General features: G+C 47.5%; 13 protein-coding genes across 13 annotated transcripts; 6 read left to right on the forward strand and 7 right to left on the reverse strand.

Moving 5' to 3' along the window:
* On the reverse strand, positions 1-1895 carry N7529_004410 (bromodomain-containing protein; the record flags this gene model as incomplete). The annotated part of the gene is made up of 6 exons (XM_057239937.1): positions 1-401; positions 457-525; positions 606-1089; positions 1153-1414; positions 1468-1646; positions 1821-1895. 6 exons carry the CDS (start codon positions 1893-1895, stop codon positions 1-3), a joined length of 1470 nt encoding a protein of 489 aa, XP_057099232.1.
* Positions 1896-2618: 723 nt separating this feature from the next.
* N7529_004411 (cyclin-dependent protein kinase regulatory subunit CKS1) lies at positions 2619-3094 on the forward strand (the record flags this gene model as incomplete). The annotated part of the gene is made up of 4 exons (XM_057239938.1): positions 2619-2722; positions 2775-2919; positions 2975-3037; positions 3083-3094. 4 exons carry the CDS (start codon positions 2619-2621, stop codon positions 3092-3094), a joined length of 324 nt encoding a protein of 107 aa, XP_057099233.1.
* A 292-nt stretch (positions 3095-3386) lies between these two features.
* Positions 3387-4012, reverse strand: N7529_004412 (uncharacterized protein; the record flags this gene model as incomplete). The annotated part of the gene is made up of 2 exons (XM_057239939.1): positions 3387-3464; positions 3626-4012. The coding sequence occupies 2 exons, from the start codon at positions 4010-4012 to the stop codon at positions 3387-3389; spliced, it is 465 nt and encodes a 154-aa protein (XP_057099234.1).
* Positions 4013-5352: 1340 nt separating this feature from the next.
* N7529_004413 (uncharacterized protein) lies at positions 5353-5676 on the reverse strand (the record flags this gene model as incomplete). Its single annotated transcript, XM_057239940.1, has 1 exon — positions 5353-5676. The coding sequence occupies one exon, from the start codon at positions 5674-5676 to the stop codon at positions 5353-5355; it is 324 nt and encodes a 107-aa protein (XP_057099235.1).
* A 701-nt stretch (positions 5677-6377) lies between these two features.
* On the forward strand, positions 6378-7689 carry N7529_004414 (DUF3844 domain-containing protein; the record flags this gene model as incomplete). The annotated part of the gene is made up of 3 exons (XM_057239941.1): positions 6378-6711; positions 6770-7056; positions 7117-7689. The coding sequence occupies 3 exons, from the start codon at positions 6378-6380 to the stop codon at positions 7687-7689; spliced, it is 1194 nt and encodes a 397-aa protein (XP_057099236.1).
* A 559-nt stretch (positions 7690-8248) lies between these two features.
* On the reverse strand, positions 8249-9633 carry N7529_004415 (E3 ubiquitin-protein ligase RNF103; the record flags this gene model as incomplete). Its single annotated transcript, XM_057239942.1, has 2 exons — positions 8249-9413; positions 9485-9633. The coding sequence occupies 2 exons, from the start codon at positions 9631-9633 to the stop codon at positions 8249-8251; spliced, it is 1314 nt and encodes a 437-aa protein (XP_057099237.1).
* Positions 9634-10670: 1037 nt separating this feature from the next.
* Positions 10671-11365, forward strand: cyp3 (putative peptidyl-prolyl cis-trans isomerase; the record flags this gene model as incomplete). Its single annotated transcript, XM_057239943.1, has 4 exons — positions 10671-10716; positions 10768-10913; positions 10964-11101; positions 11171-11365. The coding sequence occupies 4 exons, from the start codon at positions 10671-10673 to the stop codon at positions 11363-11365; spliced, it is 525 nt and encodes a 174-aa protein (XP_057099238.1).
* A 223-nt stretch (positions 11366-11588) lies between these two features.
* On the reverse strand, positions 11589-14905 carry N7529_004417 (alanine--tRNA ligase; the record flags this gene model as incomplete). The annotated part of the gene is made up of 6 exons (XM_057239944.1): positions 11589-11762; positions 11829-14237; positions 14311-14346; positions 14405-14431; positions 14489-14634; positions 14716-14905. The coding sequence occupies 6 exons, from the start codon at positions 14903-14905 to the stop codon at positions 11589-11591; spliced, it is 2982 nt and encodes a 993-aa protein (XP_057099239.1).
* A 1049-nt stretch (positions 14906-15954) lies between these two features.
* On the forward strand, positions 15955-18166 carry hscA (putative Hsp70 chaperone (HscA); the record flags this gene model as incomplete). The annotated part of the gene is made up of 7 exons (XM_057239945.1): positions 15955-16000; positions 16057-16107; positions 16168-16294; positions 16417-16582; positions 16644-17351; positions 17418-17744; positions 17813-18166. 7 exons carry the CDS (start codon positions 15955-15957, stop codon positions 18164-18166), a joined length of 1779 nt encoding a protein of 592 aa, XP_057099240.1.
* Positions 18167-18592: 426 nt separating this feature from the next.
* On the forward strand, positions 18593-19477 carry N7529_004419 (ribosome-recycling factor; the record flags this gene model as incomplete). The annotated part of the gene is made up of 2 exons (XM_057239946.1): positions 18593-19042; positions 19130-19477. 2 exons carry the CDS (start codon positions 18593-18595, stop codon positions 19475-19477), a joined length of 798 nt encoding a protein of 265 aa, XP_057099241.1.
* Positions 19478-19649: 172 nt separating this feature from the next.
* On the reverse strand, positions 19650-20786 carry N7529_004420 (uncharacterized protein; the record flags this gene model as incomplete). The annotated part of the gene is made up of 2 exons (XM_057239947.1): positions 19650-20563; positions 20663-20786. 2 exons carry the CDS (start codon positions 20784-20786, stop codon positions 19650-19652), a joined length of 1038 nt encoding a protein of 345 aa, XP_057099242.1.
* Positions 20787-20977: 191 nt separating this feature from the next.
* On the forward strand, positions 20978-21208 carry N7529_004421 (CDC26 family anaphase-promoting complex subunit; the record flags this gene model as incomplete). The annotated part of the gene is made up of 1 exon (XM_057239948.1): positions 20978-21208. The coding sequence occupies one exon, from the start codon at positions 20978-20980 to the stop codon at positions 21206-21208; it is 231 nt and encodes a 76-aa protein (XP_057099243.1).
* Positions 21209-21948: 740 nt separating this feature from the next.
* N7529_004422 (Zn(II)2Cys6 transcription factor) lies at positions 21949-24929 on the reverse strand (the record flags this gene model as incomplete). The annotated part of the gene is made up of 8 exons (XM_057239949.1): positions 21949-22273; positions 22329-22780; positions 22841-23394; positions 23452-23733; positions 23787-24128; positions 24198-24719; positions 24775-24819; positions 24875-24929. The coding sequence occupies 8 exons, from the start codon at positions 24927-24929 to the stop codon at positions 21949-21951; spliced, it is 2577 nt and encodes an 858-aa protein (XP_057099244.1).
* Between the last annotated feature and the right edge of the window lie 1901 nt (positions 24930-26830).

Below are 26830 nucleotides of genomic sequence, written 5' to 3' on the forward strand. Positions count from 1 at the left end.
TCACTGTAACAGGTTGAGAAAGATTGTGATTCTTTCATAGTCTACATCAGCTCCCGGGGGACCTGATTTAGGAACACCTTTAGCCGGACCAGCAATAGCTTCCAAGTCAACCTTAGTCATACCAGGGTACAGCCGTATATCATAAGCAGGGGTATTCACATCGCCAGATGAACTGAGACGTTGCATACCAGTCAACGCAATTACCTTTACTTGTCTCTGGGCAGTACTGGCAGCCAAGCGAGGCCTAAGCGTCAGGAGGTTAAGTGACGGAGGAAGATGAATGGTGATATTCTGTTGTGAGAAAAGTGATGATGGCGGGATGTCTAAGCAGAAGTCTGGTTGCAACGAGAGGGAGGCATGCGCAACAACCCGAAGATTGCGAATCAAAGCCGTGCTCGTGCCTGGCCATAATCAGCCGGAAGAACAGTCAGACTCAGAAGGAAACGAAAAACAAACCTTGACCTGGCCGCCTTAGAAGCGAATCTATAGGCGACAAGCTTGAATTTTGCTGCAAAGACGCGTGAGCTGACAAGAGGTTAGCACAGGCCGTAATTAGATTATAAGGCTCACTGGAACGACCAGACTTATCGGTAAGGGTAACATACGCAAATCATAATGCTGATTTATATCTGCAGGTGTCTCAAAAGGCAGATTTGGAAGAGCTTGCGAAGAGGAGGTTGACATAGGTGCTTCGTTCTTTATTGAACTGGATAGCCCTCGTGAACCTAGGGAAGTGGTTGGTTGTTCCGAGGTGGTGGTGGCAACACTTGACCTAGGGCTGTCGACATGCCTTCTGAGCGACCGCGCTCGTGGGGGTGTACTGACACCTTGAACAGCTGGTTCAGCACTGACAATTTCCCGTCGTGGACCCGATGGTTCATGGTTGATCGTGATATTTGATGACTGCCCATCGTTGTTGGACAGGGTATCAGAGCTCTGCCCAGGCATTTTCAAGGTTAATTTTCCACTTATTGGTGGCACAACTGTGCCCATCTTCAATTTGATGCGAGGCATCTCAGGGGTTCCATCTACCTGCAGGGGATCTGGAACAAGCTTCCTGGCTTCGGCAACTCGTCGCAAAAAATAATCCTGGGTTTCCAAGTTAGCATATTACTGAACCATGAGAGCGAAACGAGAGGGTTGCAAACGCACCTCTAAAACTCCCGCGAGAGCTGAAATCTCGCTGTCATCTTCGTTGTACTCCCTGGCGTTTCTCCAAATATAGCTGACTTCTTCTTCAAATGACTGCCAAGTGGGATAGGCGGTCGTCTTGGATGAATTCTTTCTGCTGTCCGTGCCGCGGACCTTTTTTTGTATACTTCTCAAAGAGACGGGATGTTGAATAAGCTCATAATAATCCCGGTACAAGTTCCGATCTGGTTTCCCAATGAAAGGATAAGCAACATCTTGACCACTGAACTCAGAACATTAGCATCACACACCAGCAGCCTGGCGGGCAACACTGACTCATCGTCTTGAAGCTTGGTCAGCTCCGACATGATCTTGTCCTGGGCGGTTTGTAGACTATCGCCATCAAAGTCTACCTCGGACTCGACTTGCGACCCTGAGGTTTCATCTACCTCTGCCTCCGAATCCACATGTGACGATACATGACTGGGTATCTCGGCATCCAAAAGATTATCTTCCTATGATACACCAAATTAGGTTAGTTACTGAGTCAGATAAGTTTGCAGTTTGCGTATACATCGGGAAATATTGTAGGGAAATCAATATATATAAACGAACAAGGGAGCTAACAACCATAGCTCGGCACACGATAAAATCCCAATTGATGAGAATGTAAGCAAACAGAGACTTACGGAGACCTTTTGACGCTTCGCTCGGGACCTGACATCTGGGGAAGCTGCAACAGCGGATCGTCTTTTAGAGCTCATTGCGAGAGATTATAGAGTCAACTCAACATGAAAATAAGAATTCAAGTTAGGAGATTCAAGTTGTCAAAGAGGATTAAAATAAAAAGATAAGCATGAAACGAGTACATGAAAAGGGGAAGAAGTATAGAAAGCTCTGAGCTGTGTTGAGACGCGTTCTGATGCGGTCATCCCGCGTTAGGTAAAGTTGGTATGTATCCCTTACAAACATTTTCCCCTGTAATTATAGAAAGTCGCTACATCTAGTATGGAAGGATCTGTATTAAACCGTATTAAATTGTATTGAGCTGTAATAGACTGTATTGTTTATAATCAACGTGGACCCCTTCCACGGGGTTAAACGTGGTGACATAATCTACGGAATTGGACACCTCAGGCAGAAAGTGGTTGTTTTCTCCCCCACTATTTTCCCGAGTCCCGCAAAACAGACTGGTTGATTGTGCTCAATTATCGTTTTCTTACCGCGTCACACTTTCTCATCTGTTGACTAACTTTTCATCGTTGTCACTCCGCGCTACCTCACCATTAATATACATCATACGTAACTGAGAGCCCCGCGTCGAATTGATTCAGTTACTATATGCGATAATCGCCTCGACCAGTCGTGAGTTGTTACCTTTTTGAGAGTGCTTCTTTTCATGCTGAACTCTGCGGACTGGATTTGAACAAAGGCACTAACTACACCTATGGGATCTACAGACTGCATCTGTCACTTTCTCTATCCCAATGGACATCGACCCTGTCAGACGCAACAAGAAGCCTCGTCTCCTCTTGGAGACGGAGCGCGAAAAGCTTGATGAATTTGTGGACTCTATCCATTACTCGGCAAGGTGGGGAAATATTGCTTTCAGGATAGATCTCTTTACTGACTCAGAGATATAGATACAATGACGACAAGTTCGAATACCGTCATGTGCAGCTCCCCAAGAACATGCTGAAGAAAATCCCCGCGGAATACTTTGATAGTGCCAAAGGCACTCTGAAATTGCTTTGGGAGGAAGAATGGCGCGCCCTGGGCATTACACAGGTATGTGGGATTTGAGCCCTGGGTATACGTTTGGAGGCTCACATAACTCACGCAGAGCTTGGGATGGGAGCATTATGAGGTGCACGAGCCGGAACCTCACATTCTACTGTTCAAGTTGGTAATTTGAATCATTTTTTTTAACCATCTCACTGACCCTTTTTAGGCGCCCTCTTAATTATCAACCCCCACTGCAGCAATAAATCTCTCATCGAATGGCGTTATCCTTGGAGTTTTGAGCAATTGAGAAGATATCCCTTCGTGGTGATTTATGGCAGGAACATGCATTTGCAGTATTGCTCATCAAGGTCCACAACAGCTTCATGACTGAAGTAATGGAATGAGACAAATTTTCGTTTTCTCCTTTCCTGCCATTGCATTGACACGCTAGACCCAGGCTCTCTCTCTCTCTCTGCCATATCCAATACCAGCCTATGTCTCATCATAGACACCTTGTCCTGGAATGGTCATCAGATCACATTCTTATCCAGCCATTCTTCCCACTGGTCAGTGGTGAAGCTGCTACTGATGCTGCGCTCTTCCGCTCCCTGATTTTGATGTTAGCACCTTGCCATATTACCTTTTGGAGTTCTCTTACATTGAAAAACACAGTGGGAGAGACATGAACTCCCACCACTCGGTCCGTCTAGCCGATGTCAGGAAAGCAAAAGAAGCAAGCGTTGAAAATTTAAGGTGGAAATATGCATACCTTGACCATCCATTTGATATCGTTGGTTACTTTGTTTCCAGCGTTTAGTTGCCCATCCTCGCCGGGTGTTTCGCTAATAGTTAGCAAATCGAGTAACTTCTTCTCATCTATTCCAACGCTGCCGGCAATTATTGCAAGTCGTTCGTATGTCTTGTTGCGGGTTTCATTCACGACACTGATATCAAAGAACTCTGTTTGATGTTTGAACAAAGCTGCACTGAACTCCCAGAATTTCTCGGGGGCAAGCTGAAGAACTGCCGCTCCAGCCTCATGTGTCAGGGTGGAGGATGGATGCCAGGGTTGTATATGCTGCCGAAAGATAACCCGGAGACGCGCACCATACTGTTGCGCAATCATAGTCTTAAGTGAGTAGAATGTATTAAACATTTTGGCTGAGAACTATAGAGTATTAGTCATTACAAATTGTCGAACGTCATGCTCAAGGCAACTAACAGGGCAAACATAATCCAGATCTAGACAGAGTCAGCAAGGTAAGAGGTAAAGTCAAATCCAGATAACCGTACATAATTCAAGCGTATGACTTTTTTGAGATGTAACATCAGAGAGCTGAAGCCCTGCGAAATGGGGAGGGACAGTCATGATTGAAGTATAGTTCAGAGATGACAACGATGACAATAGATGGTGGGGGGAGGTGAGGGGCATATTTATATCATATCTGGAAATAATTCCACGCACGGACTTTTCATAAGATCTATATGTACAACCTTGGAGTAGTGCATACATACAACCATGTATACATGTACATATTTATTATTTTGCTTTAGTTGCGTCGAAAATTACATGTGCCGAGAAGAAACCAGAAAATGTTTCTAATATATGTACAATAAGAATGCAAGCCCGTGTGAGCTCTGGGTCAATTCCCCACCGCTCTCTGTCTTCTCATGTTCAGATCCTTGAGCTCCATCTCCACCGTTCGCCATTCGCGTTTAGCCGGATCAAACTCACCACGGACTTCAAATCTACAAAAGCCATTGGGCCCCTTCAACCCAACTGGACCTGTAATGAAGAAAGCGCCCCGACGAGGTGTCCCCGGATCCTGACCTCGTTCATGGTTGAGTCGTACTTTGAACGCCTGTGATGCCAATTGCAATTCCGACCCTGGGCCAAGGTTAGGCAACGGCAATCGTTGCAATAAAGAAATGAGGGGGAAGGGTGGTAGTTGGAGTTTTCGGTGTTTGGTGGCATGTTTTCCTTGAGTCCATCAGTTGAAGGTGGTTGCAAATTTGATTGCTCTTGTTCGCCAGTCCATTTCCCTCTTTCGTTCCTGGGCGCAGTTGATAATTCGCCGGAGAGTCCTGAGGAATTCGAAGCCCCCCGGTAAGTTTGAGACGTTCCAGTTGCCTTATAAGCAACACTAGATATGCATCCCTGATTGCAAGAATTACATGCATAGGTTTCATGAAAGATTGTAATCTGTCACCCATGTCAGGGTCCATCGGCTTTGTGACCCACGATATACTGCCATCCGCAATCTGCACCCTGCTCGTCGTTAGTCATTAAGAGAAACATCTGAAGTTGACAAGTACAAACCCCGATCGTACGTATCCAGGAGGGGCACGGGTTGGAAATTGATGGACAAGCCAGAATCCTGTCAACGAAAGAGGACTCCCAAGAATTTGGGATATTTGACTGCCAGCACTCTCGAGAACGATAGTGGCAAGTTCGTCTAAGTATGTAAGCTCATTGTGCCAGCCCGAGAACAAGAGTTATTGCTCACCTCTGAGTGCTTGAAGTTTTTCTTTGTCCTTGGACAACTTGACGAAAGCCTGCCATTCCGGATCCGTTGTAGCGTACAGTTCGCCCTTTTGCAACCGAGACCAGGAAAGTGGTATGAATATCGCATCCTTGTCCTTTTTCCCAGTAGTTACAGTGTTTTCCCGAGGGTCATGCGAAGCAGTTTCCCCAGGGTTGGTTACAGCTGGTGTATTTTGATCGTCGGTATCATCGTCGAATCGTACCAGCACGAACGTGCTCCACAAGTGAAATGCGGTGCCGTAGAGAAAACATTTGGAGATGAAAGACCTGAGCATTTGAGAGTCAGTCTCAAATCATATACCCAGACTTCATGCCTTTAATACTGACCTGACCCAAGGCCGCCTGAACCTTACATGCCGCACATTCGGAGAGAAATTGGCACCGGTATGTGTAGGCCGGAAGAGAGACGGACGTGCTTGAGGACTTCGAAGCAGATATTTGAGCCGGAGCATTGGGAAAAGCCAATCCCTGGAAGGATTATCTCTAGCGAATCATTTCAATCGAAGAAGACAAAAGGGACGATATCCTATGCGCGATATGTGTTGAAGGTGAAGTTTCCACGAGCTCAGCCTCGGGTTGATGGATTATGTAACATCTGCCACTCCGGAGGCGTGGACATCTAGGCTGAGGTTAGAAACATGTAAGTAACCATATGTATAGTAATTAACAATATTTATAAATAAACTACTATTGATTGTTATAATTTCAATACTACTGAGTAACTGTAAAATTCATATTGAGATACGAAACTACCAAATTGTAATATATTTGTACAGCACTACTTGAAGACCACGTGATATCTTATCGGAGACTCATCTCTTTAGCTCCTGGGCATTCTGTCCTCCGTTGTCTACTTGACTATTCTTATACAACCGACATTCTCAATCAATAGAGAGGCGATACTGGATGTGATCACTCCCATATCTGCTGCAATAGTCTCGTCTTGCCCCCGGCACTCCCGATTCCAATCCACAATATGCACTGGGTGTCCACCTTTCTTGCCCTGGCCCTGACAGGTGCATTGCAAGTAGAAGCCTCAGATGCTACGATTTTGACCTTCTCTCCCGGGACAGAAGATTCCCTGAGTATCCGACCTAAGCAACAAACACTATCCGAGGATGAGGCTCGACTTGTCTTGGAGCTTCGCATGCAGTCGTCTGTCGCATCAGTTCTTGGAATGGTAGATGCAGACACAGTGGATCATTTAAATCAGTTTGCTGAAGCTGGTTCTACCCTCTTTGGGGGATCCAGTGGGGCGCAAACTCCCGGGAAAAGCGTCCTTATTTTAGAAGGGGTAGATCAACAAAATAGTAGGTGGAACCTGACATCAGCCTGGAAAACATTGGCTGACTTTCGATGTTCGTGCAGCTCTTATATTGCAAAAAAGCCAACCAAGCCATATTATTGTCCCTCGAGTCTCCTCGCAATTCGTCGGCGCAGATCTTCTTGGATCATTTACTGAAGGCGAGGACATTGGACAGTACTGTGAATACCATGCCAACGCTGAACAGAGTGCTCGGGGATGTCTATTCCAGGACCCCATGCTTGCCGGTCAGTCAGGTCTGTTTGACCGTGCTTCCCTTGCCACAATCGATTCAGTGGAGGATTGGACGAGCAAGGACCGCAAGGACTCAATTTTGAAGTTGTCCTTCAAGGTAAATAGACTCCCATGCCCAATCAGAGAACGAGTGCTGACCCAGTGACCTGGATTGCAGGACTCGGGCGATTCTCTCGAGTGGCTAGAATCATTGCTTCTCCGCCTGGCCGAATCGTCATCAACCAGCAAGCGTGAAATTACGACCGTGATTCTACCCCAGAGCTCTCAATCCACAACACTTGGCCCCCGAGGCGCAAAACGCTCCTCATCCGTCGGCCGACAGAATGTCTTCGGACGGTCTGCGCAAGATTCGTCACTCCACTCGACCTTGGCGCCTATCTGCCACGCATCGAACTCCTCATGTGCTGAAACAACAAACCACTGTTCTGGGCATGGTTCATGCTATCTCAAGTACGGAACGGGCTTGGAGGGAACCACGGGAAATTGCTATGCATGCAAATGCCAACAAAGCGTCATCAAAAACAGCGATGGCACCACTAAAACAGTTCAGTGGGGTGGCGCGGCTTGCCAGAAAAGAGATATTAGCTCCCCCTTCTTCCTTGTTGCGGGTGTCAGTCTTCTTGCCATCTTGCTGGTTGGCAGTGCCATTGGAATGCTTTTCAGTATGGGCTCACAGGAACTACCCAGTGTTATCAGTGCTGGTGTAGGGGGTCCCAAGAACCAGATGTGAGAGCATTGGAACGTGAGGAGGTATTTGTTCGTGGAGTTTCTTTCCCCCCCTTCTCTTCTAGGGCGGCTTTATGTTCTTTACTCTATCTCGCAGTTTAGAAGCAAGTTTTGTTGTCTCAGCTTAATATGGACCCGAACTATGTGTATATGTACCATGATACAAATTCTTTGACGAATATATTGCTCAGCATGTACAAGACAGTATGTATTCGTTGCCAGGCATGATAGACTAGACCAATGCAAAACCCATCCGACCTAATAATGGACAAGAACCTGAAGAGATATGTGGGTTGTGTAGATTTGGTGAGCCAATGCGGGCAATAGAAGATCAAATCATGATGCTCCGTCAAAGGAAGAAAAAAGAAAGAGATCATCGCAATCCATGTACGCCCCGTTCCGAGTAGGTAAGAGATGAATCAAAAAATTACACGTAAAAGAGTCATTAACAAGGAAAAAGTGTTTCCAGCCAACATTCCAGATGTGGTTTCAGAGCAAAAGGATTTCGTAGATTAGGTGAATCGTGAGGCAAGGGCGGAAAGAAAGAGGCAATTGAACACTGATCATGATGTTCCGGCTTCCACCTGACGAGGTGTACGTTGTGCCGAGGGCACAGGATCCAGAGAGGAACGTCCATCTTCAGGCAACGGACGAGACCCTCTCGGCGAGGAAGGGAAAGGCCGACGGAGTCCAGTTGGGATCAATCGTGACCATCTAGATCGATCCTGGCGGTCTGGAGAACGGTCTGGACCCCAAGGCTCATCGCGCCGGCGCAGATGCTGGTCTTGGGTTGGAGAGATATCTCCGTCTTCAGGTTCTTCGGGGTTCCTTGACTGGAACATTCGACCAGACATAAACCTCTGTACCCGGAATGCATTACTCCGACTTCCATGATGAGCGGCCCGTGAAGGTCTCAGAATTGCATCCACAGGATTTGCGGCAGTACGATAGCCTTGGCGATCGGCAGACTGTGCTTCGGTTTGCGCACGGGGTTTAGGGACATAGTAATCGGCTTTGCATAGAGGGCAGCACGCCCTTCTGCTGGTTAGCCAGGGGTCTACACAGGAAGCATGGAAAGCATGCCCGCATGTAAGTCCCCGAATGTCATCATCATCCTCGATGGTATCAAGGCAAATGGCGCAAGAATCTCCAGGGTTGGGCAGGAGGTCAGCAGGAACGGCGTGACGAATATGGTCACCATCGTCATCTCCTTCAAGATCGAACTGTATGCTCTCATTTATCAAAGAATGTTGGCATTTTTCTCCCCGGATACTTGTATCAGTGTTGTCCTGATTCGAAGGCGTTCCTTGCTCTGAACATACGTCTTGGTCCGGTAAGTCCAAGTGTGACCTATGAGGTGATATTGGCGATGTAGTGGAATTCATCAGTCCGTGATCCTTGGCAAATGGCGATACTGCAGCTGTGGAAACATCGACCACTGTTGTTACGATATCACTCTCATCCTTCAGACTCTGTGGCCTGCTATTCGGTGCAGTAATACCCCCCTCCGTTGAAAGACCTTGATTGGCGCGAGATGATCTCCAAACTTTGTATTTGACAAGTGGAAATCGCCCGTTGACTTCGTCCATTGTCATCAGCTTTTTCTCTCTCCTCCTCCGGTGAGTCCGCGGCATGATCGTCAAATCTATTGGCTCTCCTGCTTCCTCATTTCGAAGATGGCGGTTTCGTTGATTGTACCGGAAACAGTACTTGACTCCAACGATGATCCTGGCATATCGTTAGATCAGATCTTTACAAGCCGCTTAAAAGTTCCCATGAGGCAGAATCAACGGACATACCAAAGGTTGGTAAATACCACACCAAACCCAAGAGCGACGAAGAACAATAAAGGTGAGCTGGTGGCACTGTTTGAATTCGTATTTTCCCCGCCACTCCCAGCAGTGGTTGTGGCAGCACTGCTCGAGGCTGAAGTCGCTGTTGGGGACATTTCCAACTAGAATGTGGATAGGAGTCACCGAGGACCAAGGGTTCTCACTCGTTTATTGAAGTCTGAGTTGCATGCGAATCCAATACTTCATGCCTCGGATTGTATGTACAGGGAGACCCTGTATGTAAGTCTCAGGCTCCAGCAGATTGAGCGGCAATGTGAAGGTGAGTCGAACGATCCGAGGGCCCATGCGACCGAGTTGAGACCTAAAACCCAGTAAGAGTCATGGAAGACTGTAAGCAGAGGCTTCTGAGCAGAAGGCAAATAGTGAGAGTTGATCTCATATCAGTGAGAAGAAAGAGGAGAAAAGAAAGCGAAGAAGAAGAAGAAGAAGAAGAAGAAGAAGAAGAAGAAGAAGAAGAAAAGTACTAGCGGAAAGTGGATCAGATCATGGAAGAGCTGGTCTCGATTTAAGGATATGCATGCGGACCACATTTGACACCTCAGGTCACGGGAGTCACGGGACACATTTTATGTATTCAGTACTTCACCTTTTGAGTGATACAGAACCAATTGCGATGTATCAGATACTATTTTTTTTATTGTCTCATATAGAATTATCCCTTTGAATTCCAGCCACATTGTGTATATTTGACAATATTCCTCCAAGTACGGAGTAAATAAGTGTAAAATAAAGCAAAACGCAAAACGCAAAACGCAAAAAGCAAAAAAGAGAAATGACCCCTTTGAAAAGCCAACCCCCTTACAATCAAATCAGTGAGGGATACTATCGTTAGAACTGAGACATGTTAACGGCTTACAATGTGTACAGCTGTGTGCATGTAAGCTTACTTACCGAGCAGGTACTTGAATTTATCACAAAAAAATCCAACTTTGTACATTATAGACCGAAGTAATTCTATTCGATCAATGTATCAATATCAATATCAATATAACTACAACTACAACTATCATCCTATCATCAGTTTCATAGATCAATTCCACAACTTTTCTTGTGGGCGGTCAAAAGGCGGACGGATATGTGAATAGTTACTCTAATAATCGTACCTCATACTTCACCTCCACTCACTCTAACCATGGCTGAATCAAATCCTGTTGTCTTTTTCGATATCGCCCTTGGAGGTAAGTACTGATAAACAACATTTGAGGGGGCTTCATAATTAATTACTATAGGCGAATCGCTGGGCCGGGTGAAAATGGAGCTGTTCGCCAATATCACCCCACGAACAGCTGAGAATTTCCGCCAGTTTTGCACCGGGGAGACCAAGAACTCCAAGGGACAGCCTCAAGGCTATAAGGGAAGCAAGTTCCACCGAGTGGTATGTGTTGAAGCTTCCTGGTCATTGACGTCGAACTAACACATGCGCAGATCAAAGATTTCATGATTCAGGGCGGAGATTTCATCAATGGTGATGGAACTGGATCTTGTACCATCTATGGCACTTCCAAGTTTGCAGATGAAAACTTCACTTTGACACATGACCGTCCCGGTCTGTTGAGCATGGCGGTAAGTCTCTTTTGAAGATTGAAAGTGAAAGCCTTTTTTATTGGTAATTGATTTAACTGAGACGAACAGAACTCGGGCCCCAATACTAATGGTTGTCAATTTTTTATCACGACCACGGCAACACCATTCTTGAATAACAAGCATGTGGTCTTTGGTCAAGTGATTGATGGTATGGATATTGTCAAGATGCTGGAACATACTCGTACTACCAAAGACAAGCCCAACCAAGATGTCACAATTGTTCAGTGCGGGCAGATGTCTTGATTGGGTCTACAATCTTGTATTTAGGCAGAGCTCCCTGATGTATAGGGAGATATTGCTCAAAGTCTTTCAAATAATACCATATCAATTTCTTCTTTGAATACTTCCGGGCTTTTTGTCTTTTTCGTTATTCCTAGATCACACAAATTTGATATCTCATGTAGGGTTATTTTGAATGTAAAAAAAAATGGAAAAAAGAAAAAAATAGAACAATGAAACCGTAGAACTAGAGCTTGAACTTGCTCAAATAGTCCGTAGCCAACGTGATGGCCTCCTCAACCTTGTCGGCATTAGTACCGTTTCCAATGGAGGTAAGTCCCTTTCCTCCTGCCTTTCCACCCACGGCACCAGAGACGACAGCTGCCCAGTCACTGGCCGAAGCACCTTGGTCACTCAGTCCCTGTTGAAGTCAGTATATGTTGTTGTTGTATGGAAACCAAATGCTAGTTTATTTCAGTCTACTCACCTGAGCGATGTAACAACCGTGTGAAACGCGACCCTGCTCAGCGTCCGCTGCCAAAAGATAGACACTCTTCCCTTGCAATTTTGACTTGACATGGTTAAGGGACTCACTGACAGCCTTGGAGTTAGCTGAAATGGGGAGTTGCACCACAAGCCACGACTTGTCCTTGTTCTCCGGTGACTCGAAGTAGGAAGTGACGGCATCAACGGCCTTCTTGGATTCGAGCTTCTGTTGAGCCTTTTGGCCATCAAGAACCTGCTTGTTGATCTTGGCAAAACGTTCGCGGAACCTGGCTTTTTCGACAGCGGAGATCGCCAGCTGGTTGAGATCCACCTGGACCTGCTTGGCCTCGTGTTCCTTCTCGGGGCCCAAAGGCAATTTGTTCAAGCTATCAAGACGCTGGCTAAATTCACGAGCGACTCGCTGCACCTCATGGGCTTCTTCCCCAGTCACGGCAATGATTCGGCGGATGCCCTTGGCGATACCGTTCTCCTCCAGGATGATCAAATCCTTGATATCGCCGGTCTTCTGAACGTGGGTTCCACCGCAGAACTCAATGCTGACTTCTTGCCAGCGGGGATCCTTGACATTCTGCAAAATCTCGTCCAGTTCCACACCAACGGAGACAACGCGAACGGGGTCGGGATAGGTCTCGCCGAAAACGGCTCTGACACCAGAAATCTGCTGAGCCGTCGCAAGAGGAACTTCCTGGGAGTATACCGCGCAGTTCTGGCGGATATATTCGGTGGCCTTGGCTTCGATCTTCTCGAGCTCGGCATCGGAGATTGCGCTCTTGTGTGAGAAATCAAAGCGAAGCTTTTCGGCAGCCACCAGGGAGCCCTTTTGGTCCACTCCATCACCTAGGATTGCCTTAAGGGCGAAGTTCAGAATGTGGGTTCCGGTGTGGTTGTTCCGAATAGGCCAGCGTCGGAGCTCATCGTATTCACAAATGACGGAATTACCGACTGCGAATGATCCATACTTCATGAAACCGGTGTGCAGAACGTATCCAGCATAGGCCTGGACGTCGCGAACCTCAAGCTCCGCTTGTCCATCGATGATGATTTTACCGGTGTCGTTTTCTTGGCCACCCTGTTCTGCGTAGAAGTTGGTGCAATCGAGAATGACACCGATCTGTGCTCCCTCGGGGATGCTGTCGGTGTTGTCGTAGAATTGTTTGCCATGGTAGATGGCCTTGACATGAGAAGTGATGTTGCCCCGGCCAAACTTGGCAGAGTCATCGGTCTTGGAAACGGAGGTCATCTCCTCGAGCTTTCCTAGGTCGTGGACATCGAGTTTGACAGTGGTTTCAGCGGCCTTCTTTTGACCCTTACTGGCTTCCTTTGCCTTGAGGCGGGCTTCTTCGAACTCAACATCGTCGATGCGGAGGTTGCGCTCCTCGGCCATGATTCGGGTCAGATCGACGGGGAATCCGAAAGTATCGTAGAGTCTCCAGACATCAGCTCCGTGGAGCTTATCGGTGCCCTTAACCTTAGCCTGTTGGGCGTACTGCTCGAACTGTCGCTCACCTCTATCCAAAGTCTTGGCGAATGACAGCTCTTCCTCGTCTAGGATCTCGATGACATCTTGCTGCTTGCGCTTGAGCTCAGGGAACATTTCACCTAATTGGTCCACAACGGTGGGCACGAGTTTGGCGAAGAAGTTTCCGATATCAACCTGGAAATACTTGCGGGCATACCGGGCTCCGCGACGTAGCACACGACGAATGACGTACCCACGGCCCTCGTTATTGGGGACGACACCGTCTGAGATAGCGAACATCAGAGTACGCACGTGATCTGCAACAACACGGTAGGCTGTGTCAATTCCATCGACATCATCGGCACCAAAGTGGCCGCGGTATTCCCGAGCACCGGTGGTATCCTGGATAGCCTGGAAGATTGGCGTAAAGACGTCGGTGTCGTAATTGGAAGATTTGTCTTGGAGAATGGAGACCAATCTTTCAAAACCTAATCCGGTATCAACGTGTTTGTTGGGGAGAGATCGCAGGGAGCCATCTGCCTCGCGGTTATATTGAATGAACACGTTGTTCCAGATTTCCAACACATTGGGGTCGTCCTCGTTGACAAGATGAGCAGCGTTACGTCCACCGATCCGGTCGTAGTGCACTTCACTGCAAGGGCCACAGGGGCCTTGGTCACCCATTTCCCAGAAGTTGTCCTTCATGTCTCCAGGAAGAATGTGATCTTCGGGAACACCCACGGATTTCCACAGTTCCTTGGCCTCCAGATCCGGCTCCAAACCGCCGGTCTCACTTCCCTCAAAGTAAGTGACATAGAGCCGGTCAGGGTCAAGGCCGTAAACCTCTGTCAAAAGGTTCCACGAGTATGTGATAGCTTCCTTTTTGAAGTAATCGCCAAAACTCCAGTTGCCGAGCATTTCAAAGAAAGTCTAGCCAGAGCTGTCAGCAAATGTTCCCCTCTAATATACATTGTATTATGTTTTTGCTTTTTGGAATTCTCACGTGGTGGTAGCTGTCCTTGCCCACATCATCCAGATCCTGTATCCATCGAGTCAGTTACCCAAAGCCCCTCCAGGTTTGAATCAAAAACACCCACGTTATGTTTTCCACCGGCACGTAGACACTAAAGGTATGGCATTAGTATGCGCTCAAACTTAGTTGTGGGGCACGGTCCGAATACTTTTTGCGAGTTCGTCGCACGCTTCAACTTTCCAAAGTCCGATGTGCGGTCAACAGTGCCGAGGAAAATCGACTTAAACTGGTTCATTCCTGCATTGGTGAAAAGGAGAGTCGGATCCGACAAGGGGGCGACCGGGGAAGAAGGTACTATGTGAAGACCAGTGTTAGTTTCATGGCGGGGGAAATTTTTGGAGGGGTTTCAAAAAAAGAGAGAGAGGCGCAACTCACCGAAGGTATGGCCATTTTTCTTGAAATAATCCAAAAATGTCTCGCGAACTCGCGGAGCGGTCCAGTCTGAACTGTTAGATGCCATCCTAAAGGTGAAAGGGTTGGGTGACAAGGAGTGAACAAAGCGAGGATAGAATGTTCTGGGGGAAAAGATATGAGTCAAGGCCCCGTTCCTCACAAGAACCCGCATTGAGCGAACCCCTCAGAGAAATGAACTTGACCCCCGAATCCTTGAACTCTTCCAGTTCAATTGTTTCTCCTTCTCTATCTCAAATTGTTGGATGGCGCGCGATGAAGAAATTCAATACGGGAAGAAACGCCCGGCACAAGCTGACCCCGACGCGCAACCGTTAGCAAAGAGATTCGGACGCCTACGAATAGGTATTATCCCCAGTCTTATTTCCCTAGTCTGTGCCAATCTTCTTGTCTTTTTTTCTCTCTTTCTTTCTTTCTTTCTCTTTTCGTTTGATTTGATACAGGCAAACGTTAACATATTCTTCTTCTCTTCTTTCTTTTAGATAATAGCTTGCCAATCTCCGCTCGGACCAAAATCAAGGGGTATCAACCTCCGGAGCCAACTGATACTGACACGATGCTGTTGGATGATACCAAACATACAACCTACATTCACAATCTGGAACAAGAATTGGCAGAAATCGAATCTCCTGGTCTTGTCTTTTTACCCTTTGCAGAAAAAGTGCTATCGGTTCCTCAATCAGTTCTATCCGACTCCAAACCTTCGGGTAAAGAATTGATTCTCTATACAGAACCATCTTCTCTTACGGTTCCTCAGGACAAGGACAGTGTACGCAAGGCGATTATTGAATCGAGAGAGAGAGAGAGAGCCCGAGCTAGAGGTGGGAATAAGGAGGGTTCAACTTCCAGTTCTACTTGTACTAAGAGGAGTGAGAGGATAGAAGACGAGGAAGATCCGATGGATATAGATGGGTGATGTGATCAATAATATAATAAGTAATGTGTTTTGTCTCTATTTCTTGTCCCTGACATGTTTATATATCATTAATGTTAGTATCTACTGTACTGATTAGCCATAGCTATAGTAGTCTAGTTATAGTTATACTAGTTATGTGTGATGTGAACGTAGAATCACATGACTCACCGCCTCCGAATTTTTTTCTGTGGCACCGATTAAATATGCACTTCAAACGATAAAAAATTTCCTCTTTCCCCCACCATCCCTCTAAATCCCTCCCTTCAATTCTCATACAAAATATCATAATGGCCGATATTGAGGTCTTCGACGGTGCCGTCGGTATCGATCTGGGTATGTCTTTTGATCCTCAATTTTCAAAACGCACAACTAATTGGGTTTTTCTCTAGGTACTACCTACTCTTGCGTTGCCAACTACGAGGGCACCAATGTCGAGATCAGTACGTTTTTCTTCCCTCAAAAATTTGAGATTCTTCTCAAATACTGACTCTTGAAACTAGTTGCCAACGACCAGGGTGCTTACACCACTCCCTCCTTCGTCTCTTTCACCGACAAGGAGCGTCTGATTGGTGATGCCGCCAAGAACCAGGCTGCTATGAACCCTGCCAACACCATCTTCGATATCAAGTGAGTACTCGGAAAAAAAAATCCTTTGCGACTATCAATTCGATACAGTTCGCATTCTCCACAATTTTTCTTTTCACATATATACGGGTATTGTTGGGCAATGTTCACTAATTCGATATCAGGCGTCTCATTGGTCGCCGTTTCGATGACCCCATCGTCAAGAAGGATGTTGAGTCCTGGCCCTTCAAGGTCATCGACCAGGGTGGCAACCCCGTTGTCCAGGTCGAGTACCTCAACGAGACCAAGACCTTCACTCCCCAGGAGATCTCCTCCATGGTCCTCATGAAGGTAAGATTATCTTACCGATCAAAGACTCTATTCTAGACTGGCTGGCTAATTCCCCGAACAGATGAAGGAAGTTGCCGAGATCAAGCTCGGCAAGAAGGTTGAGAAGGCCGTTATCACCGTGCCCGCTTACTTCAACGACAACCAGCGCCAGGCTACCAAGGATGCCGGTGCCATTGCTGGTCTTAACGTTCTCCGTATCATCAACGAGCCTACCGCTGCCGCTATCGCCTACGGTCTCGGTGCCGGAAAGTCCGAGAAGGAGCGCAACGTTCTCATCTACGATCTCGGTGGTGGTACCTTCGATGTTTCCCTGCTGAACATCCAGGGTGGTGTCTTCACTGTCAAGGCCACCGCTGGTGACACTCACCTTGGTGGTCAGGACTTCGACACCAACCTCCTTGAGCACTTCAAGAAGGAGTTCCAGCGCAAGACCGGCAAGGATCTCTCCGGTGATGCCCGTGCCCTCCGTCGTCTCCGCACTGCTTGCGAGCGTGCCAAGCGTACCCTTTCCAACGCTACTCAGACCACCGTTGAGATTGACTCTCTCTTCGACGGTGAGGACCTCAACTCCTCCATCACCCGTGCCCGTTTCGAGGACCTTAACGCCAAGGCCTTCAACGGTACCCTCGACCCCGTCCAGCAGGTCCTCAAGGACTCTGGCATGCCTAAGAACAAGGTTGACGAGATTGTCCTTGTCGGTGGTTCCACCCGTATTCCCCGTATCCAGAAGCTCCTGAGCGACTTCTTCGACGGCAAGAAGCTCGAGAAGGTAAGATTTTTTTCCCTCTCCCAAATCTCCTTGATTCAAGGGTTCTATATTAACATATCATTATAGAGCATCAACCCCGATGAGGCTGTTGCCTACGGTGCCGCCGTTCAAGCCGGTATCCTCTCCGGCAAGGCTACCTCCGCCGAGACCGCTGATCTCCTCCTCCTCGATGTTGTTCCCCTCTCCCTTGGTGTCGCCATGGAGGGTAACATCTTCGCCCCCGTTGTCAACCGTGGCCAGACCGTCCCCACCATCAAGAAGCGCACTTTCACCACCGTTGTCGACAACCAGCAGACCGTTCAGTTCCCCGTCTACCAGGGTGAGCGTACCAACTGTGCCGACAACACCTCCCTGGGCGAGTTCACTCTTGCTCCCCTCCCCCCATGCGCGCCGGTGAGGCCGCTCTCGAGTGTGTCTTCGAGGTTGACGTCAACGGTATCCTGAAGGTTACCGCCACTGAGAAGTCCTCCGGCCGCACTGCCAACATCACCATCTCCAACGCCGTCGGCAAGCTCTCCAGCGCCGAGATCGACCAGATGGTTTCCGATGCTGACAAGTTCAAGACCTCCGACGAGGCCTTCACCAAGCGCTTCGAGTCTCGCCAGCAGCTCGAGTCTTACATCTCCCGTGTTGAGGAGATTGTCTCCGACCCCAGCATGTCCATGAAGCTCAAGCGTGGCAACAAGGAGCGCATTGAGTCCGCTCTCAGCGACGCCATGGCTCAGCTCGAGGTTGAGGACTCCTCCCCCGAGGACCTCAAGAAGAAGGAGCTTGCTCTTAAGCGTCTGATCACCAAGGCCATGGCCACACGGTAAATGCATACATTGGACGACATGAACATAGACTTACGGCCAACGAATTTTTCTCTTTCCCGGGACTCTTTCTCAGGGAATCTGCACCTAGACCCTTGGGCAGAGTTGGTCTCTGTCGCGCTTTGTTTATGAAGCCGGGCTTGGGCGCAGTTTTTGCTTGAAAAGTACGATTTGTTTTGTTTTTTGTAGACGAAGTTCGCCATCTGCAATTTAATGACATTGTGATGACCTTGTCCCTATTATAATTTTTCATTGATAGAGTGTAGTATCATGATAAGATTTCCAGTAGAGAATTGAGTCCATGTAGTTTGTAGATGAAAATCCATTTTGTTCCCAAGGCGGAGGAGAGTCGGGGAGTACTATGATCTCTAAAGTCAACCTCACTCTACTATCTCTCAAAACTTATTACCTGAAAAAACAACTTCCACCATGCAACGTTTTATAACCCAATCGATACGTTCAGTTTTCCCTCGCGTTCCAATCGCATACCCTCAAAGACTTAAGTTTGCAAGTCCTCTATCCAGAGCTCAGCATGTGGTACCTCTGAGCAGGCGCAATTTTGCCAATTCACCTACACTATACAAGAAGAAGGATAAGGCCAAGAAAAGCCCAGCTCCTGAGCCAGAAGAGAGTGCCAGCATTCCCACCGAAGACCCGTTTGACCTTTCCAAACTACATGATGGTATTTCCGCCGCGGTTACTCGGTTAAAGGACGATCTATCCAAGCTCCGTGCAGGCGGACGGTTTAACACCACACTCTTGGAGGGTTTGAAAGTCCAACTGAGTAAAGAAAGCAAAGATTCTGTCAAACTAGGAGATTTGGCACAGGTCGTTCCCAAAGGAGGGCGAATGGTCACTCTTTTGGCAGCCGAAGAGGATGTAAGTTGATGATGCGCCAAAAAAAAGCTTTCAGGTTGCATGAGCTCAATTGCTCCACCGCCAAACATAGCTCATACATTTGCGCAGCACTTGAAACCTCTCACTTCGGCCATCGTCTCTTCGAACCTCTCTTTGACCCCGCAACCTGATCCTCACAACCCACTCCAGCTTAACATTCCCATCCCACCACCCACAAAAGAGTCTCGGGACAAGAATGTCCAGGCAGCGAAGCAAGCGTTTGAAAAGGCCTCTAGTGTAGTACGCGACTCCAGGGGTGCCATGCACAAACGTCTCCAAGATATGCAGAAGAAGAAACTGGCTCGACCGGATGACGTGCGCAAAGCTCATGATCAGATGGAAAAGGTCACAGAACAGGGCCAAAAGGAGGTCAAGGATGCGTTTGACGCAGCGAAAAAGACCCTGGAACAGGCTTGAAGACTACAACTGGCAAACTATTCTGGCCTTTGGCAATGGTGTTTGTAAAATAACTGGCGAATCCATACATCTAGATACAGGAGATCGAGGAGGCATTTGGGATGAAACAACAAAAAATGAACCCAATGGACAAAACTATATAATACAAATCACTTCTCAAACTCGCATATCATTAAGCCCTTTTGGGGCGACCAGCAGAGACAAGAGACTCAAGCTTAGCCATGAACTGAGAATTTTTTCCGGGTGTCTGATAAGTCCCGTTGTTTCGGAGGTTCTTTGTGACCTCGCCGAGTACGGCATGGCCACCCTTCGCAGCTTCAGCAGTAGGATACTTTCCCTGGACGTAAGTCTCAATAAGAGACTTGGTGTTCTCGGCGTTGAGGGGGCTGAACTCAACAATGCGAGGTTCCACAAGTTCACCCTTGCGCTGTGAGATCCGATCAGCACGAAGTTGAGCCAAGCGCTTAGTCTCCTCCAATGCCTCGGCCTTCTCAGCCTCGCTATTGAAAAGCACATTCTGGCCCTTCCACAGTCGTCTTCCAAGCTCGTGAGGCGGAACATAGCCATCGGCGATACGGCCTCCCAGACTGGAGAGTTTCTCGTAGATGGCTGCTGAGTTGCCATTCACATCTGTGGGGAGTGAAGGCCAAGTCGCTTTCAGTGTAGAGTGGTTAATTTCCTGGGGCTCATAGCGAAGGGGGGTTGGGCGGGATTTGACGACCTGCTCTTCCAGGATTTTGTCGATGAGCGCCGCCTGGTTGTCGTCTGCGCTATCATTCTCAGAGTATCTGGGCTTGCGGGTGGGCTTGCGATCGGCCTTGGCTCCTTTGGCTCCTTTGACGAATGGCTTGCCAGGTTTGCGGTTTGGAGCTTGGTTGCCGCCTCGAAAGTTGAGGGATCTCGGGCTGCGGATGATTTTGGGTTGCTCGCCGCCGCCGGCCTTTGATGCAGCAAAAGCTCTGGCGTCAATCACTCGGGGAGGGCGGGATTGGTTCTGGTTCTGGTAGGAGCGAGGGGGGCCATTGGGATTGTGAGGACGGCGGTTAGGTGTTGCCGGTTGAGAACGAGGAATGTGTTGGCGGTTGGCTAATGCCCGGTATTAGTATCAATGTGCGGGATATCCGGCAATTTGGAAACAAATTGTTATTTAAGTTCCCAACGCCTGTTTTGCGCAGGTGTACCTACCGGCTGGCTGCTTCTGATCTTCTGCCACTGTACGGGTAGAGGAGAACTGGCGAGCAGGCGGAGAAATGCCAAACTTAGCACGTTCGCATCGTAGCGTGATATGTCTCAGCTGTGGCCGAAACATATTGTATTCTGATTGAACCAGGTCGTATCACCCTGGGCCGTGTATGGGAGTCTTCCAAACTACGGACGCCGACGCGGAAAGATTGAAGAGATATGTTGGATCACGTGATATACCGCTTTCCACCTCAAGCAAACATCTATACATCACTCAGCTCCTCTGACAATCCAGTGACTCAAATCTACATTGCTAAGATGCTCCGTCGAAAGCCAACGGCAATTGCCATCACTTCTGAGGATCTTGCTGCTTTTGAAGAGGCCAGGCTACGCAAGCTATCCGAAGAAAACAAGCATGCAGAACAACACTCCAAAGGAACCTCAAGTGTCAACTTTGACCCCAGCGATGAATTGAAACCACTTCCAGGTGACAAAGCTAGGATTGTGCGGTCTCGTGAGGAACGGATAGGCATCAATCGACGTGCTTGAAGGGCTATCCTGCGACATCAAATCCTCTCAAAATGTCATGTTGTTGGATGGGCGATTTGTTCCACCCCACGCCGCAACGAGATACATGACCCGATCGTGATACATCATCCGAAGCATCTGATTATGATATTCAAATTTGAGATCTGAAATCTCCACCAAGAGGACATACCCAGGATAGAATCCTGAGCGTTGAAGCTTCGACCAATGAATGCTGCATACCAGCCATTTCCTGATATCTATCCACCCGACAGCAAGTCAGAGTGTACCCTTCTCAGTTTGCAATGCACATAGAACCATTCTGAAGGCCATATTCTGCTTCGCAATATCAGTTCATGTGGAATCTCTGTGACTTGTGCTATAGACATGCTCCGCAATACGAATAATAATTTGTCCGCTTTGAAGCGACTGTCTATTCTCTCCAAAATTGTAGATTTATACTACCGAGGAGATCAATATGCTAAAGAAAATCATGCGGTATACAGCAAGATCCAAGACATTCAACCATATTATCAGCATTGTCTTGATTCGGCCTCTTTTTGCAAACTTTCCCACGGCGATGCTATGATTTTTTCGCTCCTGATATGTAAGAGAATGAAATACAACTCAGGGAAGAAAAGGAAATTGGGGAATATAGAGTAAAAAAGCAATGGAAGTCGAGAAGGTAACATGGAGCAGCCAACAGGGAGAATCAGGCGAGTCAGCGGGTGCAAATCAAGGCATTGGATGAGGGTTATGTCGATTTATCCTCGCTGGCGCTTGGACATGCCGTCCGAGCCCATGTCAACTGAATAATTCCACCGTCTTTTCGACCCCTGTGGGTCATATACACTAGCAACACTTTGTTGCCAATCTCGCGCGGAAAATACAACAGGGGGCGCCTGGAACTGCGGTGGGGATAGGGATTGGGTTGAGGTGACGGAGGGGACCTTGTTAGGTGTTTCGTACTGAATGGGATATTGAGAGTTCATGACATTTTGTACACCTGGGACGGAAGTGTTCATAGGCATCGGGGGAGAATTCGTGCTAACGGTTGAAGGATTCACGGAGAAGGCCATGTCCCATTGTCTATAGCAGATGATTAGGAACGGATCAGAGAAGGCTGAAGGGGTCATTTGCGTACGTGATAATTCGGGTGGGATCCCAGTTGTTTTCGTCGACCAAAGGGGCATCCATGGGATGGGTAGTCGGGGGTTGATGGGCAACCATTCCGAGGGATTGTAACTGAGAAGAGGTGTCGGACTTCGAGTCTTCAGCGCCAGCCGAAATCGGAGGGGTTATTGGAAGCGTATGGAAACCCACTCTGGATTGGACTTGATTCAAGTGCGGATGATAATGCGCATCCATTGGTGGACTGGGCTGATAGGGCTCCGAAGGACTACCGTATGGGAAGCTGGGTTTCAATTCAAATGGACGATGCATGTCAGCGGAGAACGCCAGCCTTAGGGAGTCGATTTGAGCCTGGATCTCAGGCATGGGCCAGGCAGTTGAGCAGGTTTCTAGAATTCTCATGTGACGAGTGAAAAATTCACGGGCATCTGAGTTGAATTCAGGGTCGGGGGAAGTAATGGCGACCTGCCAGTGTCAGAAAATGGCCGTAATACCAGAATCATACACGCTCTTTTAGAAACTTACCAGATGCAACATTGTGCAAGTCAAGATGCAATAAATAGCGAAGTTGATACCTCTTTGCATATAGAGTAGACCAGACAGTCCGAATCGTTGCAAAATGGCTTCCTGTAGTCGACATAGGTTCTTTGCCGAGGAATAACACAATGACATGTGGATCTTCCATTCACCCCCAGCAGCGAAGGACTGGGAGGCGAGAAGTTGCGGGCGATGTAGCAAAATGATAGCCAGATGGCAATGGCAATGCATATTGCCCACAAAGTGAGAGGGAAGCCATGGTGGAGAGCCATCAGCAGGGTAGTTGACCTGTAAATCGAGAGGGAGGTTACGAAGCCAATCAGCGAAGAGTGGGTTATTCTGTACGAATCGCGAATCTGCGCCCCAATCCTTTTGCTTCTTGACCTTGTGGTAGATGTCCGTGATGATGCGGATATGATGTGCGTTGCGAACAAAGTAGGCGTAATGTCTCGAGCGGTCGATCTCGTATTGATCCAGACCTCTGATATGTAGCATCGGACGCATGTCCACTGTTTCGGGGTCGACTCCGTAATCCGAACGGCCTATTATAATCAGCGTTTGCTTTTTTTTACCAATAAGATGAGATAAACATTGCTTACCTTGAGGTGCACCAATCATGACCTCAACTACCAACAGAGCCTGCCACACTCGGGTATGCACCAAGCATTCAATTGGGTTGAGACCACAGGGCTTGCCTTCAGCATGATTGCTATAGTGTTCGTGGATATCCAAATCCTTTGCCATGGAGACAATGGTTTTAACAGTCTGCCAGGATCTATAATAGTACCCTTTCTTTGGCAGAGATTCCCTAGCTTTCAACAAAAGAAGTAATGCTTGAATAGTACTCAGCCGCGGCACATCCATAAAGCTAGTTTCATGTCCTAGAAAGTGTTAATTTCGAAAGGGATGAAACGAGGGATCATCATTCACTCACTGTTAGCCAAAGCAAGCCATTGAGCTCCCTCGGCAGGCTCATCGGATAAACGGCCTGCACATGCAAATAGAGCCTCGAGAAGAAGAGGGGAGATGGAGCGACGATCATGCTGCCACTGATAGTATAAATGGGCTCGTGAGATGACAGGAACATAGGGATGTATCTCGTCAAAGTAGATCTTGAAATAAGCCATCACATCATCTTCCTCAGGCATAAGCTCAGGTGGAATCCGAATTGTCGCGCCTGATCCGGTGCTTAGAGGTGGCAATCGCTCTTCGACCTCATCTTGGACAGGGGCATCTGGTTCAACTCGATCCGTTCTTTGCCTTCTGATATATGGAGCTTTGGAGGGGAAATATTAGCTCTTCGCCACATAGCCTTGAATAAGGGTTGGAAGATAATGTGCCATACCGATTCCACTCTCGTCAATCTTGAGCTCCCCAAGGACTTCACTGAGATTCTCCGCCGTTGACTGGTCATTATCAACATACATGTTTCGATCCGATGTTCCCATAGATGGGGTTTGAGGGCCAGTATACATGTGAGGTTGTTGGTAAACTTGCTGTGACATTGCCATTGGCGGCGAGCGAAGATCATTGTACATGGCCGGCTGGGCCTGGGGATGGGGAGGGGGGACGAATTGGGAGTACATGCTCATCTGGTCATACGATGGCATGGTATTCATGGTAGGTTGGCTGTTATCCCTGTAAACCGGGGGTACTGGGAATGCATGGGAGCCTTCGCCTGAGCTGGAGGGACCAGTCTCCAAAGCAGACTCGCCCTGGCCATCTGGGAGGAAATCCCCATCTTGTCCTATGGTGGGAGGAACACAAACGAGTTTCAGACGAGTGCACGCCGAGCAAGGCCACGTGTTTGTTGTAGCTGCATCGCACTTAATTTTCCTCTTCCGGCAACCATTACAGGCTCGCATCACTAGCCGAGGCTCATCAGTGTCTTGCCAATGACTTGCCATGAGAGTCTTCCTTACCTTTCAACCTCTTGTGCCGGTTATGCTCATCGACAAATACATAATCTACAAAAGAAACCATTAGTCACCAATTCGACAGGACAAAAACTGCCCGACATACTCTTTTGGCCTTCTCTGGGAGGCCCCGCTGGGGGCGCAAATGAGTATCCCTGCATAGCTCGATTTAATGTCAAGCCTGGTTTCGGGAATGCCGTTTACTGTGACGACCGAGGTAACTTGAAATGGTCTGACACACCGGGTATCAAAAGAAAATAAGGATTGCGCAAGGCAATTTATCCACAAGGACCGGCCTTGGGGAGGTGGAAGGTGAGGTGTCGGGGAGAAGAGTCCCAACAGATGAGATGCGATATCTGTCGCGGAGAATCGGAGTACGTATAGCGGATTGGAAAGTAACTTTGTGGGATGTCGGAATGGTCGCGCGACAAGCGGACTTCGGAACAAACAACTGTTCTGATCGCAACAAGACACTGCTCAGCGGCCTTCAAGAAGAAATTTACAGACTGACCCGAGACCGCAATGATTTTACCGATGTTCCGTAGGTTGCTAAAGTAGCGCGAGGTCCGATATGTCCCAGTGCGTCGAAGTGAAAAAGATTCGCGCCTTTTGAGCAGTTCAAAGGCAAATGGTATATCGCGTGAGGCTAGAAGACCAAATGGGAAGGTTGCCTCGGGACTCGAACTTATAAGATTAATGGAGGGTCGATTGCTATAATTACGTTCAATTAGTGTCGTTCCCACACATTATAGTCCAGATTGCATAAGACTCCCCAAGACCCAGCGCCAATGGAGCCAACAAAGAGTTCAAGAATGAGAGAATAACAAGGCAACTACTTACAATTTGAGTCATAAGCAGTGGCTCGGGTAGATGCATATTCATAGCAATATCCGGTACTCCGCAATGGAATCAACGCATTGTATCGCAATTGGGAGGATATGTGGAAGAAGCGCGGAACGTTAAGAGAATCGAATCGGCATGGCAAGTGGAGACATCAGGGGCGAATAGGGCTCAGGTATCAAAAGTAATCCCAAACAGAAAGTAAAAAAAATAGGTTCCTGGAAAAGGAAGAGGGGAAGAAACTGAGAGAGTGACAGAGAGAGGGAGAGAAGATCCAAAGCTGAGGGGAGGTACTGTGCCAAGTGTTGAAGAGGATCCAATAGCGCCCGCTGCTGTGGATTTTCTCAGAGTGGAGGGGCGATCCGGATTGTCTAAGTTTTTTTTCTCTCTTTCGTTCACATTGATTTTTTGTGTATATACTCTGAAATTGAGCGATTTAAATATACAGTTCTATTGAATAAGAGAGCAAATTATTCCATGTCTCCTTTGGTAGGAAAACAAGAACATCAGTGTTGAAAAAAGTGGAAGTATAGTTAGTATACAGTATAAGAAGAGTCCCGGTAGATGTCCGAGAGAACAATAACTCCACTCAACTGATACTGCTACCTACCTTAGTGAATCAGTAGTACGATTTTATATCATATGTTATTGGATTACTATATTAGTCCAATATATTATAGTTAGTTAGTACACAAGAATACTAAGTTACTGACTTCTAACTAGTATGTATCTATATCTGTAATAGGCTTATATATATTAAATGCTATATAGAGACTATAAACTACATAAGTACCGGATATATCTCATTTGCTCCATATGTATGTATGCATCATGCAGTTTCCCCAAAAAAGAAAATCAGGCAGAGTAACCTTGGAAGAAATCCCGGTAAGGCGCATTGCTGAAACAATTCCAATTTACGTCGGGGAATCTCAAGGAGAGCCACGTTTTTTTAGGCTGTTGGATGAAACAAGGAGTTCAAACTGTTTGTCCCTTGGGACTGTCAGATCTGAAAAGAACCTCGGCACTTGATTTTGTTCCCTTGTCTCAATAATTTTCCCTTGAATTTTCCTTATGGTTCCCTGGTTTGTTTGTTTTTTATTTTTAATTTGTCCCTATAATTTTTCTCTAAGTTTGGCTGGAATGATAGTAATAGTAATAGCAATAGATTAGTAATAATATAATATACGGTGTACGGAGTAATATAAAATAATAATCACGGAAG

The sequence above is a fragment of the Penicillium soppii genome (assembly GCF_028829465.1).
Source record: "Penicillium soppii strain IBT 18220 chromosome Unknown utg000004l, whole genome shotgun sequence".
Lineage (NCBI taxonomy): Eukaryota > Fungi > Ascomycota > Eurotiomycetes > Eurotiales > Aspergillaceae > Penicillium > Penicillium soppii.